At 32.9% G+C, this 14,920-nt stretch overlaps 2 protein-coding genes and 2 long non-coding RNA genes across 5 annotated transcripts; all 4 read right to left on the reverse strand.

Annotated features, from left to right (window-relative positions):
• Positions 1-1,408: 1,408 nt before the first annotated feature.
• Positions 1,409-14,733, reverse strand: LOC135137952 (uncharacterized). Its single transcript, XM_064067733.1, has 6 exons — positions 14,708-14,733; positions 2,534-2,596; positions 2,316-2,461; positions 2,024-2,261; positions 1,828-1,967; positions 1,409-1,771 (listed from the first exon to the last, which is right to left on the reverse strand). Exons 3-6 carry the CDS (start codon positions 2,374-2,376, stop codon positions 1,479-1,481), a joined length of 732 nt encoding a protein of 243 aa, XP_063923803.1. The 5' UTR covers positions 2,377-2,461; positions 2,534-2,596; positions 14,708-14,733; the 3' UTR covers positions 1,409-1,478.
• On the reverse strand, positions 2,610-3,945 carry LOC135137954 (uncharacterized). The gene is made up of 4 exons (XR_010281964.1): positions 3,646-3,945; positions 3,351-3,591; positions 3,160-3,299; positions 2,610-3,105 (listed from the first exon to the last, which is right to left on the reverse strand). It is a non-coding gene; the product is annotated as an uncharacterized LOC135137954 (long non-coding RNA).
• LOC135137943 (uncharacterized) lies at positions 6,878-8,423 on the reverse strand. Its single transcript, XM_064067723.1, has 4 exons — positions 8,046-8,423; positions 7,754-7,991; positions 7,557-7,696; positions 6,878-7,509 (listed from the first exon to the last, which is right to left on the reverse strand). Exons 1-4 carry the CDS (start codon positions 8,221-8,223, stop codon positions 7,217-7,219), a joined length of 849 nt encoding a protein of 282 aa, XP_063923793.1. The 5' UTR covers positions 8,224-8,423; the 3' UTR covers positions 6,878-7,216.
• On the reverse strand, positions 8,508-9,657 carry LOC135137955 (uncharacterized). 2 transcript variants are annotated; one of them, XR_010281966.1, is made up of 4 exons: positions 9,373-9,657; positions 9,078-9,318; positions 8,887-9,026; positions 8,508-8,832 (listed from the first exon to the last, which is right to left on the reverse strand). It is a non-coding gene; the product is annotated as an uncharacterized LOC135137955 (long non-coding RNA). The 2 variants fall into 2 exon arrangements; XR_010281965.1 differs by having other exon boundaries at positions 8,508-9,026.
• Positions 14,734-14,920: the final 187 nt, after the last annotated feature.

A 14,920-nucleotide genomic window follows, 5' to 3' on the forward strand; every position in this document is an offset into this window, starting at 1 on the left:
CATGATTGCCACCAAAAATAATTAGTCAGATAATAAGACAACTTTCTTTTGATCTTCATAGCCTTAGGGGTCTCAGGAACATTTATTACTAGAGGTGGACAAGGTTGAGTTGTTAACTTTGAATTAAATGAATAAATGTACAGTGTACATGTATTATTATATAATATAGGTGCAGTCAAATAAAACAATTCAAAGAATTTTTTATTCCTACACCAGTTATAAATCATGCTGGCTTAACAAAGTTTAAACCAAAATCTATCAATCGAAGAGCTCAGCAACAGGAACTTTTTTCAGAAAATCATTAAATGTCGCACCAAAGTACGGAGCAAACATCCCTTCATCAAACCCTTTAAAAAGAACAAATATTTGTTCCCATTTTGCATCCATAGCATTGTTAAATTCTTCATTCAGGATCTTATTGGAAAAGAAATGTTTGTAGTCAAATTTACCGCCCTGTGTTTGCATCTCGAATTTGGTATCGATGACCCTAAAGTAAGTAGCACCTTTCTCGTACTCTTCCAGTTCAAAAGTAAACGTGAACGTTGGATCAACTAAAAGACGTTTCTTATAGCGGTTAGAATGTAGAAGTGCACAGAATACCTACTGAACGTGAATACGACAGGTGTTTTGACGTTTACGGGTAAAAGAACAATAGTACCTTGAGACTCACAATCAGTTTCAATTGAAAGTTCAGAGTAAGTCGCTTCGATTGTCAAAGTAGTAGTCAAAGGACCGAAATCTAATCTGTTGTAAGAATATAAATAAAGCGTAAAATCTACTTTAATATTAATACTTAGCATTTATGTTCTCTGGTTTCGACAGCCCGATCAATTTAATTTGATCATACTTCTGCAGCAACCCGTAGGTACGGTTTCCCAATTCAATAACCAGGTCTGGAAATTCGACGTCGTACAAACTTGGTAAACCATGCGACGGCTTGTCTAAGATTCTAAGAGCACCATGAATAGATTCACTTAGGCACTGGTTAAAATTGGTTCTTTTTCTGTCACATTTTTTTAAACTGGAAGCTTAATTATTTGGTTACTATCATCGAAAATTCGTTATTCTCCAATACTACTTACGAAGTTTGAGACAACTACCAAAAGCCACTACGGTTAATAAACAAAACGCGAAACTGTTCATTTTCGTGCTGGAATCCATTTACTAAATTTAGAAACTTTGGCGGTTTAAATATATGTTAAGACATCAAAAAAATAATGGATCAACAATTTCAAAACCTGCTTGATGCAAGGTAACCAGGCGAGTCTCAGGTTTTAGTTAAAATGCTGATGTTTGCATAATTGATCGTTTTAACTAGTTGTCGGTGCATAGAGATAATTAAGTACCATTTGTTTTTTTTTGTTCTTCTTATCAAGGATAAGGACATACAGTAATGGAGTTCATCGGGCAATTTGATACATTCTTTTATTACTCGATTACAAATTGTGCAGCTTTAACAAAGTTTCAATGAAAATCTATCAATCGAAGAGCTCATTAACGGGAACTTTTTCCAAAAAAGCATTAAACATCCTACCAAACAAGGGGGAGAACATCGCTTGATCAATATCTTTAAAAAGAGCAAATATTTGCTCCCCTTTTGCATCCATAGCATTATTAAACTCTTCATTTAGAATTTTATTGGAAAACAACTGTTTAAAGTCAAATTTAAAATCTCGTATTTGTCTGTCGAGTTTGGAATTGATCACCCTAAAGTGAGTAGTACCTTTCTCGTACTCTTCCAGTTCAAAACTAAAGGTGAACGCTGGATCAACTAAAAGATGTTTTTTAAGACGGTTATAATGTGTGTGTACATTTTAGAATACTTACCGAACGTGAATTCGGCAAGTGTTTGTACGTTTACAGGTAGCAGAACAATAGTACCTTGAAAGTCGCAATCAGCTAAGTAAGTAAGTTGAGAATAAGACGCTTCTATTGTCAAAGTACTGGTCACAGGACCAAAATCCATTCTGCGTAACAAAATATATATATAACAAAAAACGTAACTAAAAATGGATATAAATACTTAGCGTTTATATTTGTAGGTTTCGAGAGCCCTATCAATTTTAGATGATCATATTTCTGTAGCAGTCCGTAGGTACGGTTTCCAAAAGAGATAACTTCGGGGAGAGTAACGTCATACAAACTTGGTAAACCATATGACGGTAACGGTTTATTCAGGATTTTCAGAGCACCATGAATAGCGTCACTTAAACACTGGTTAAAATCGGTTCTCTTCTTATCACATTTTTTGAAACTGGAAGCTTGGTTATTTGTTGACATAGTTTGAAACTTTGTTTTTGTCCGAAACTACTTACGAAGTTTGAGGCAGCTACCACAAGCCACCACGATTAATAAACAAAGCGCCACTCTGTTCATTTTACGTCTAATCAATTTAGAATTTTGGCGGTTTAAATATATCCTCAGACATCGGAAAAAAAATAATGGGTCAACAATTTCAAACCTGCTTGATACAAGGTAACCCAGTGAGCATTTTGTTTGTTTACTTAACTGCTAGTTTTATTTTCAATCTCACCTTATAAATTTTCTAGCGAATAAAACGGTGGATGCGCCGGGCCAGCGTGATGTTAAACTTGCTCTAAATTAAAAATTAAAATAACTTTGTATGTTTTGGACAACATGATCTAAAAATAGCACAACCTCCTCACTAAAGAAGTGGTTATGTAAATGTTCACTTATTATTATGTATATCTGTTGTTATATAATATATGTGAAGACAAATAAAACAATAACGTACAAGATTTTATTATTCTAGACTGCAATTTATGCAAATGTAACAATGTTTAAACAAAACATCTCAATCAAAAAGTTCAGCAACAGGAACTTTTTTAAGTAAAGTGTTAAAGATTGAACCAAACCGTGGAGCGAAAATCGCTTCAAAGCTTTTAAAAATAGCAAAAACTAATCGCCATTTTGCACTCATAGCAGAATTGAACTTTTCGTTCAGAACTTTGTCGGAAAAGAGTTGTTCGAAGCCGAATTTAATGCCCTCTACTTGCATGTCTAGTTTGGAATCGATTATTCGAAAGTAAGTAGTACCTTTTTCGTACTCTTCCAGTTCAAATGTAAAAGTGAAAGTTGGGTGATCTAAAACATCGATTTTTGTAGCAATCATAATAAACGTGTGCTTAGAATACCCACCAATAATATTTGCGACAGGTGTTATGACATTTACCGGTAAGACAACAATAGTACCTTTAGCCTCACATTCAATTTCTAGCGTAAGCTGAGGATAAGTAGCTGCTATGGTCAAAGTACTAGTCAAAGGACCGAAATCTAATCTGTGTAAGAAAATAAATAATTAAAACGTAAAATCAAGGTTAAAATAGTACTTAGCGTCTATATTCTCTGGTTGGGATAGACCGATTAACCTAAATTGATCATATTTCTGTAGCAGCCCGTAGGTACAATTTCCAAATGTAGCCACAAGGTCTGGAAATTCGACATCGAACAAACTTGGTAAACCATGAGAAGGCAAATGTTTCTTTAGAATTCTAAGGGCACCATAGATAGCTTCACTTAAACATTGGTTGAAATCGGTTCTCTTTCGATCGCATTTCTTGAAACTGGAAGCTTAATTACTTGGTTACAAAAAGCGAAAGTTTGTTTTTCTCCGAAACTACTTACGAAGTTTAAGGCAGCTACCAAGAGCCACTACGATTAATAAACAAAACACAAAACTGTTCATTTTGCGTGTCGGAATCTATGTAATAAATTTAGAAATTTTAACGGTTTAAATATATCTTCAGACATCGAAAAAATAATAGAAACCTGCTTGATGCAAGGTAATCCGGCGGGCGTTAGTGTTTGCATAACTGCCAATTATAATTAGATGGTGTTTAGACATGAGAAAATGTTATTCCGAAGTTTAATTGTTATTATAAATTATGAGGAATTTTAGTTCTAAAGTAAACAAACATGAATAAAGTTTATGATATATTAAACGTTAGCAACAATCCTTCATTTTAAGAAGTTTAATGTTGTATTTACATCTTTAATTTTCGATACGGTATTAAACAAATATAAATTTGAAAAATAATCAAAAATTCTCACAATGATTGAAATTTTTTTCCTTAAAACCAATGTCTCCTAATTTTTATCATTTTTTGTAGAAGTTAGTCATCAGTATCTGCTAAGAAAAGCTGATTTTAGCAAATGATATACTTTCTAAGAAAAGAGAGGGTGGGTGGGTGGGGTTAGTACCAGCTAAGACAAAACTGATTTTGGCTGATGAGATATCCTCTAAGAAAACAGAGGGTGGGTGGGTGGGGCTAGTATCTGTTAGGATAAGACTGATTTTAGCAAATGACGTATCCACTAAGAAATTTAATTAAAGTAATATAAGAAAAGACATTAGAGGTTCCTAATCACTTACAAATTCTTTCCGAACAAGAACCTGAAGATTGTTTTAATTTTTCAAAAAAAAACGGGGTCCCAAAATTGACTCAAAAATAGGTCAGGCCAGAATTTTCCAAAAATAGAATACCAACGCGGCCAAAATTGTTTTAAATAATTTACAAAATAAATATCCATGGGCTTCGAAAATAATACACCATGGGTACCCAAGAGCGTCCCCAATTGAAAAAAAAAACACTACACCCCTCGAGACTTTTTTAAATTCGTAAAAAAGCTCAAAAGATTTTTTCAAGTTCATAGCGCAACAAAACATCAGATTCGTTTAAATTTATCCGAAAATAAACACCAGGGGACCTAAAATTAACTGCAGCACTCTTTTCTGAGAGGGTATGTCATTTGCCAATATCGATCTTATTTTAGCAGATACTAACCCCGCCCACCCGCCCTTATTTTCTTAGAGTGATCTCATTTACCTAAATCAATTTTACCTTAACAGGTACTAACCCCACCCACCCATCCTCCCTTTTCGTAAAAGGTATCTCATTAGCCTAAATTGGTCTTATTCTGAGAGGATATGTTATATGCCAAAATTATTTTTATGTTAGCAGCTACTAGCTAAGACAAAACTGATTTTGGCAAATGACATAACTTCTAAGAAAAGAGAGGGTGGGTGGGCGGGGCTAGTACCTGCTAGGATAAGACTGATTTTGGCAAATGAGATCTCTCCAAGAAAATATAGGGCGGGAGGGCAGGGTTAATACTTGCTAACCTAAGGCCGATTTGGGTAATTGGCACCCTCTAAGAAAAGAGGTGGGCAGGGCTAGTTCCTGCTAAGATAACAGTAATTTTGTGAAATAAGAAGAGAGGGCGGGTGGGTGGGATTAGCACTTGTTAAGATAAGACTGATTTTAGCAAATGACTTATCCTCTAACAAATATGATTAAATTTTTATAAGAAAAAACACTAGTGGCCCCAAAGCACTTTCAAATTTTTTCCAAATAGAAATACCTGAAACCTCAAGATTGCTTTAAATTTTTCGAAGAAACGGGGTCCCAAAATTGATTCAAAGACACGTCAGGTCACAATTTTCGAAAAATAGAACACCAAAGTCCGTTAAAATTGCTATAAATAATTTTCAGAAAAAGTATCCATAGGCTTACAGAATAATGCACCAGGGGTACCCAAGAGTGTCCCGAATTAAAAAAAAAACACTGCACGACTCAAGACTTTTTCAAATTCGTAAAAAAAACACTCAAAAGATTTTTTCAAGTTCATACCGCAACAAAATATCAGGTTCCTTTAAATTTATCCGAAACTAAAACACCAGGGAACCTAAAATTAACTGTAACACCTACTAGCCTCGCCCACCCGCCCTCTATTTTCTTAGAAGGTATCTCATTAGCCAAAATTAGTCTTATCTTAGCAGATATTGCCACGCCCAACCACCCTCCCGCTCCTTTCTAAGTGGATATATCATTTGTTAATATCGATCTTATTTTAGCAGATATTAATCCCGCCCACCCGCCTTCATGTTTTAGAGGGATCTCATTTACCAAAATCAGTCTTATTCTAGCAGGTATTACGCCCCTCGTCCATCCTCACTTTTCATAGAATGTATCTCATTATCCAAAATTAGTCTTATTTTAACAGCTACGAACCCCCCCCACCCACCCTCCATTTTCTTAGAGGATACGTCATATGCCAAAATCATTTTTATTTTAGCAGCTACTAGCAGGCTAAGACTAATTTTGTCAAATAACATACCCTCTAAGAAAACAAAGGGTGGGTGGGCGGGGCAAGTATCTGCTAGGATAAGACTGATTTTGGCAAATGCGATCCCTCTATGAAAATAGAGCACCTGTTAAGATAAGATTGATTTTAGCAAATGATGTAAGTATCCACTAAAAAATTTAATTAAATTATGATAAGAAAAGACACTGGAGGCTTTTCAAGTTCTTTCCAAACAGGAATACCTGGAACCTCAAGATATTTTTAAATTTTTCAAAAAAAAACGGGATCGCAAAATTGACTCAAAAACAGGTCAGGTCTGAATTTTCCAAAACTAGAACACCAAGTTCCCAAAATTTTTTTAAATAATTTACAAAAAAAATCGTCACAGGCTTCCAAAATAATATACAATGCGTACCCAAACACTGCGGCATTCAAAACTTTTTCAAATTCGTAAAAACAAAACACTAAAAGCTCGAAAAAATGTTTCAAGTTCATCCAGCTATAAAACACCAGATTCCTTTAAATTTATCCGAAAATAAAACACCAGGGACCTAAAATTAACTGCGAACATTATTTTAAACGTAGGGTTTAGGAAATTTTGACAATTTTTGTTACGTCAAACATTTTTACTGCTTACTCGATTTTTGCTAATTTGTAATTTCGCTTTATATCAGGCAAACATTGTTGTCAAATGGAATTCATAAAATTATTAGAAAAACAGCACAACCATATCTTTGTACAATCTAACTGAAATGGTAATTAAATATGGTCAATTGGTCATGAGCGATAAAAATATTAATTTTACTATTTTTCCCAGACTCACTAGTTGATTGTTAAGAGCGAAGCTAAGAATTAATCCGCGATTTTCCAGACGCTCGGTATATTTTTGTCCATTGATGGATTTGCGTATAATTAGAAAACGTAATCGATGAAGGTCAACTTTTATAATTTGACTCTGAAATCTCATAAGCCATAAGATTAATATATTTATCCAAATTCTGTCTTAAATTTCATTCTTCGGCGTAATGTGCCAGTAGGTTAACACAAATAAACCGATTAAAAATATTGTTTTATTATCGTACAGCGTTCACAAAGTGTAAGTACAAATCTATCAATCAAAGAGCTCAGCAACGGGAACTTTTTCCAGAAAAGTGTTCAAGATCACACTAAACAATGGAGGGAACATCGCTTCATCAAAATGTTTAAAAAGAGCAAATATTGGCTCCCATTTCGCATCCATAGCATTATTAAACTCTGCATTCAGAACTTTATTGGAAAACAACTGTTTATAGTCACATTTAAGGCTTTGTGTTTGCGTATCGAGTTTGGAATCGATCACCCTAAAGTGAGTGATACCTTTCTCGTACTCTTCGAGTTCAAAACTAAACGTGAACGTTGGAACGACTAAAAAATGTTTTTTAAGACTGTTATAATGTGCACAGTATACCTACCGAACGTGAATTCTACAGGTGTTTGAACGTTTACGGGTAGAAGAACAAGAGTACCTTGCATCTCGCAATCAGCTAAGTAAGTAAGTTGATAATAAGACGCTTCTATTGTCAAAGTACTAGTCAAAGGACCAAAATCTATCCTGATTAATAAAATATATACTTATAAAACAACGTAAAATATATAGTAATATAGGTACTTAGCGTTTATATTCTTCGGTTTCGAGAGCCCGATCAACTTAAACTGATCATATTTCTGTAGCAGCCCGTAAGTACGGTTTCCAAAAATGATAGTTTCGGAAGGTGTAAAGTCGTACAAACTTGGTAAACCATACGACGGTAACGGTTTATCCAGGATTTCCAGAGCACCATGAATAGCGTCACTTAAGCACTGGTTAAAATCGGTTCTTTTCCTATCACATTTTTTGAAACTGGAAGCTTGGTCATTTTTTTACATAGTTTGAAACTTTGTTTTTGTCCGAAACTACTTACGAAGTTTGAGACAGCTATCAAAAGCCACCACGCTTAATAAACAAAGCGCCACTCTGTTCATTTTACGTCTAATCAATTTAGAATTTTGGCGGCTTAAATATATCCTCAGACATCGAAAAAAGTAATGGGTCAACAATTTGAAACCTGCTTGACACTTACAAGGTAACCCAGCGAGCATTTTTGTTTGTTTACTTAACTGAAAGTTTTATTTTCAGTGACCTTATAAATTATCTACCGAATAAAATGGTGGATGCGCCGGGCCAGTGCGATGTTAAACTTGTCTAAGTTAAAAATTAAATGAAGTTATGTTTTGGACAACATCATTTAAAAATAGCACAATCTCTACACTAAAGAAGTAGTTATGTAAATGTTCACTTATTATTATGTATATATGTTGTTATGTAATATAGGTGAAGACAAATAAAACAACTACGTACAAGATTTTATTATTCTAGACTGCAAATTATGCAAATGTAGCAATGTTTAAACAAAACCTCTCAATCAAAAAGTTCAGCAACACAAACTTTTTTCAGTAAAGTGTTAAAGATTGAACCAAACCGTGGAGCGAAAATCTCTTCAAAGCTTTTAAAAATAGCAAAAACTGATCGCCATTTTGCACTCATAGCAGAATTGAACTTTTCGTTCAGAACCTTGTCGGAAAAGGGTTGTTCGAAGCCGAATTTAATGCCCTCTACTTGCATGTCTAGTTTGGAATCGATTACTCGAAAGTAAGTAGTACCTTTTTCGTACTCTTCCAGTTCAAATGTAAAAGTGAAAGTTGGGTGATCTAAAAGACCAATTTTTGTAGCAATGATAATAAATGTGTGCCTAGAATACCTACCCAAAATGTTTGCGACAGGTGTTATGACATTCACGGGTAGAAGAACAATGGTACCTTTAGCTTCACACTCAATTTCTAGCGTAAGCTGAGGATAAGTGGCTGCTATAGTCAAAGTACTAGTCAAAGGACCGAAATCTAATCTGTGTAAGAAAATAAATACTTAAAACGTAAAATCAAAGTTAAAATAGTACTTAGCGTCTATATTCTCTGGTTGCGATAGACCGATTAACCTAAATTGATCATATTTCTGCAGCAGCCCGTAGGTACGATTTCCAAATATAGCCACGAGGTCTGGAAATTCGACATCGAACAAACTTGGTAAACCATGAGAAGGCAAAGGTTTCTCTAAAATTCTAAGGGCACCATAGATAGCTTCACTTAAACACTGGTTGAAATTGGTTCTCTTTTGATCACATTTTTTGAAACTGGAAGCTTAATTATTTGGTTACACAAAACCAAAGTTTGTTTTTCTCCGAAACTACTTACGAAGTTTAAGGCAGCTACCAAGAGCCACTACGATTAATTAACAAAACACAAAACTGTTCATTTTGGGTGTCGGAATCTATGTAATAAATTTAGAAACTTTAACGGTTTAAATATATCTTCAGACATCGAAAAAATAATAGATCAACAATTTCAAACCTGCTTGATGCAAGGTAATCCGGCGAGCATTAGTGTTTGCATAACTGCCAATTTTAGTTATTCTAAAGTTTGATTATTATTAAAAATTATGAGGAGTGTTGATATTAATTTAGAACTTGCTCTTTTTGGAACTATGGAAAGTTTATTTCCAAAATAAACAAACACGTATAAAGTTAATGTTATACAAAACGTCACCAACTATTCTTCATTTTGGGAAGTTTAATTTTATATTCACATCTTTAATATTGGCAAGGGGTATTAATTAAACATAATTTTGAAAAATATTTCATTATGTTGATAAATTCTCATCATTATTGACAGTTCAACTACAATTATTACAAATTATTAATTATGCAGAAATAGTTCATGTTATTTTATTAAGTAGATTTATTTGATTTTTAATCTTCGAAGCGCAGTTTCAAACCTTCTATTTTTTAGGACAACAACCATAACAACCAGTAGTCATTAATCGTTGTGCATTATTATTAATAAAACGAACTGAAATTTTTCATTAATAAATAAACCAAAAAAAAAAACATTTTAGAAGACATTTATAAATTATAAATAAAAACAAAACCAACAAAAGAAAAATCCATTTAAAGCATGATCAACTAAACACTAGAGAAGATGTTCAAAATTCCTGCCTTGTGCTTATAAGTAAGTTAATAATGTTCCCGAATTTTGATCATTTTTTGTAAAAGTTAGTCATCACTACTTGCTAAGATAAGACTGATTTTGGCGAATGAGATATCCCTGAAGAAAAGAGAGGGTGGGTGGGCGGGGCTAGTACCTGCTTCGATAAGACTGATTTTGGCAAATGCAATGAAAAAAATGATTTCATTAATATGAATAAGATATTTTTGATGGTTTAGGATGTTCCCCTGATAAATATAATATTCAGTTAAAAAATGATGCGGTTCCTAAAGCTAATTCTGCAAGAAAAGTTCCTGTAGCAATTAGAGATCGTTTAGAAAAAGTTTAAATATACTTGTTGAAAAGGACATTATTAGCAAAATAAATAATGAAACATCTGAATGAGTCCACAACATAGTTGTTGTTGAAAAGCCAGAAAAATCATTACGAATTTGTTTGGATCCTAAAGTTCCAAATGAATTTATACTGGCAGACTTTTATGAAATTCCTACTCTGACATTAAACCAAAATTAGCTCATAAAAAATTCTTTCCTCGTCTAGGTCTCAAAAATGGATTTTGGCATGTGGGACTGACAGAAGAATTTTCTATATTATGTACATTTAGCATACCTTAACATAAAATTTAATCCCGAAAAATTGAAATATTGAACAAATGAAGTTAAATATCTGGGCTTTATATTTAATAAGATAGGTGTAACAGTTGATCCCAGTGAAACAGGTGTCATAAAAAATTTTAAAAACCCTACTAACAAAAACAATTACGAAGAATTTTGGGATTAATAATTTAGGATTATTAAATTAGCTTCTTTAATAGGACCATTAAGAGACTTGTTAAAAAAAGATATGTTGATTTTTGCTCGAAACATCTAGATTTTTGAAGAAAAAATTAAAAATATAGGATACAATTTTGCAACCGAATCCTCTAAAATTTTGCAAACGTTTTAAGGTTATCATATGCATCGTAAATCGTTTACCGTCTCCCAAAAAATGACGTTTCTCAAGAACGGCTCAAAATATTTTGCTGAAAATTTTATAAATTTGGACCAATTTTTTTTTAAAGCTCTTTCTTTAAAGTTTAGTTTCAGAAATGTTCAAGAAAGTGTTTTAGCGAAATTGTTTGGGATCATTTATAATAACAATTTTGTACCTTTTTGGGAAACTCACCCTTAGAATACGAGCGTAGTGAGCACATTCAGAGTCTTCTCATCATTAGTAATAGCAATTATTTTCTAGATACACTTTTTTGTAAGCGATAAATATATTTGTTTATAATTTAGCTTCTCTGGGACAACAGTGAATTATTTTTAATAACACTTTCACACTCTCGCTGCGTTCACATACTAAGCGATTTCTTTTTGCAGTTTAGTCTAATGATAAATACATATAAATGATAAATTACTGAAATGATACTAAATTCGACTTAAAGAAATGAAGACGGCTCCTAATGCAATGGTAGAAGTGTCAGTTTTTAAAATAAAAGTGTTATTTTCTGCAAAATTTGGATACTCTAAAACTGGTGGTTTTACTAAATCATTTTTCAATGTGTCAAAATAGTTTTGATATTCCACGCTCCAACTAAATTGCACATTTTTCTTGTTTAGTCGATTTATTAGCGCTGCTATGTTAACAAAATTTTGTAAAGTTTTTTCTCTTCTTCGTTCCCTATTTTTTTCAAAACAATACTATGATGCTTCAAAACATATTTCACTCAGTAATTTCTTGTACAGAAATATGGACTTTGCGGTTAAGCTTTACCCCTCGATCTCATGACGATTAAAAAAATTCTTTACAAATGAGACGGGGCGGGTGGGTGGGGCTTTAAGGTCCATTTCAATAATAAAATACTTAAAATATATATCAAAATCGAGGTTAGAATTATGTTTTGAGTACTTATTATGTTATTGAAAGCAAACTCTATACAGTATAAGAAAAAAGCCAATGATTAAGCCCCGCCCACCCACCCCTGTCTCAATTGTGATGAATTTTTCATTTATTGTCACTTAACGGAGCTTAATTACAAAATTTAGAAAATATTTTCCATTTTCAAGATGTTTCAGGTTTCTTGTTGCGAAAAGATGACTATACGTATATTCAGGAAAACATTGGTCGAAAGTTGGTTCGACAGAACTTCCCTGGCGGCTAAAGTACAATGAAACATCCAGCATTTTCCAGCTGAGTTGGATTAGTGCAGTGCAATACTAAAAATAACATATTGTATCCGAAAATTTTCTGGAAAAATGGAGTGAGCAGTTCCTGATTTAATCAATAAAATACGTGTAAATTCATTAATTCTTTTGAGCCACCTGTTTAAATAAGTCTAAAAAGTATGAATGGAATGGAATTATAAGTAAAAACTCGTCATATTTTGCACATTTTCGGTAGAATATATTCGACCAAATTTTGAAATGACGTCGTCATTTTTGAGGGAATAAACAGATATATTTTGATCAACAACTTACCATGTCTAAATGCAAAAGCAACAGTATATTGACCAGAAATAAAGAGTAACATAGAAAACATGATTATGTCGTACATGTTTTGTACCAGATTCAGTGCAGCTAATGTTAAAGAACCATTATTGAAGCATGAAACACCAGAATATCCATTTCAAAAAGTTGGTAGAAATATTAAAAGACAAGCCAAGTAATTCAGTATATTATATCAATTTTAAAAATAATTTTTAGGAAATATGGAATTCCAGAAGTAATAATGTCAGATAATATGCCATTTAACAGTTTTATTTATAAATAATTTGCAAATAAGTGGCACTTTACTATTGCAACGTTTAGCCCTCATCATAGCCAAAGTAACAATTTAGCGGAGAAAGGAGTTGGAATTGCTAAGAAAATGCTAAAAAATGTCTTTTTCTTCAAGGAGATTATAATTTATTTTTACTGCACTGCAGAACAACTCCACTGGCAGATTTAGGAATCTCACCATCACAATTACTTATGTTTAGAATATTATGGTCAAAGTTACCAACTAAAAGACAGTTATTATATCCAAAAGTACAAGATATTAATAACACCATGAGAAAAAATAAAATAAAGCAGGCAACGTACTATGATAAATATGCAAAAAATAATATAACTAAATTTAAGGAAGGAGAAAGTATATATATTTGGAATTTTTCTAAAATGATATGGATAAAAGGAAAGAAACAAACTGAAATTTCCAAGATCTTATTTAGTCAAAAATCTAGAAGACAATTCATTACTTTGTAGAAATTCTAAATACGAGTATTTAAAAAAAAGATTAGTTGATTTTGAATTTGACTCAATTATAAACACAAGTACAATAATACAAACACCTACTAAAACACTATATATTACACAAAGTGGAAAACTGAAAATTCTAGTCATCAAAAAGCTCAGCAACTGGCACTTTCTCAAGAAAATCGTTAAAAATAATACCAAATAAAGGTGCATATATCGTCTCCCAATTTTTAAAGGGCGCAAATAACTCATGTCCTTTTTCAGCCATTGCAGAACTGAACTCATAACCCAGACGCGAATTATAAAATATACCTTCAAAGTCAAATTTCCAATCTCGTACTTGCATATCGATTCCAGAAGCGACCACTCTAAAATAAGTGGCACCTTTTTCGAATTCTTCAAGTTCAAAAGTGAAAGTAAAAATCGAATTATCTATAAGTAGTACTTTAGCAACAACTTCGCAAACCAGCGGAAGTACCCACCCAAGATCATTTCAATCGGCGTTACAACATTTATTGGTAGAAGAACAACAGTACCTTGAGCTTCCAACGCACACTTAAAGTTGAGTTTGGAATAACTAGCTTCTATTGTTACAATAGTACTTAGAGGTCCAAAGTACATTCTGAATTTAAAACGAGTTATATTGTATTAGTCAAAATAAGGAAGTGGTACCTTGTAGCTATTTCTTGTGGTTCTGACAATGCAATAAACCTCAATTTGGAGAATTTTTGTTTCAACCCATAGGTACTATTACCAAATTCGGCTTTAACATCAGGTGGATATTCTATATCCTACAAATTTGGGACTTTAGCGGTTTATTCAGTGATGTAACGGCACCATAAATCGCTTTGCTCCAACAACGGTTAAAATCGACTCTTCTTCTATCACATTTTTTGAAACCTGACGCTTTAAATCTACTTAGAAAGAAACACTTTGTTTTCAGAAAATACTTACGAAGTTTCAAACAATGCGAAAATGCAGGCAAACTTATTAAACAAAGCGTTAAAACATTCATGCTTCGTACTAAAATTCATTTAAGATGCTCAAGTAGTTATATATGGAGTCTAAACCAGTTGTTTGTAAATTATTCCACAGAAATGAGAGTCGTACTATTAAGAAAGCAATTATGTAAATCTTCTCTTCCATATAAATACACATATCTTTATTAAAACGACAAAACAAACGGTATCAAACTGTGACGAAAAAATTAGTTGGCTTCCAAGATAAGTTCAGAACATGTAGCTTATATTGTTAGAGTAGTACTTAGGGCACCTTTGACAGACTAATAAAGCTAAATTTACCATACCTACTTTTGTTTCAACCCATTGGTAGGATTTCCAAATTATGCTACAACACTTTCTGGGGCCTCAAGATCATACAGACTTGGTAGGTCATGTGATTTTACAAGTTCCTCCAGTAGTTTAATCGCACCATAAATGGATTCACTCAAACACTGAGTTTTTGTCACATTTTCTGAAATTACGGGCTTCAGCATTTAGTTATAAATTTTACAATTTTCATCA

The sequence above is a fragment of the Zophobas morio genome, unplaced genomic scaffold (assembly GCF_036711695.1).
Source record: "Zophobas morio isolate AGI-343-1 ecotype UQ-CSIRO unplaced genomic scaffold, CSIRO_AGI_Zmor_V1 ptg000030l, whole genome shotgun sequence".
Lineage (NCBI taxonomy): Eukaryota > Metazoa > Arthropoda > Insecta > Coleoptera > Tenebrionidae > Zophobas > Zophobas morio.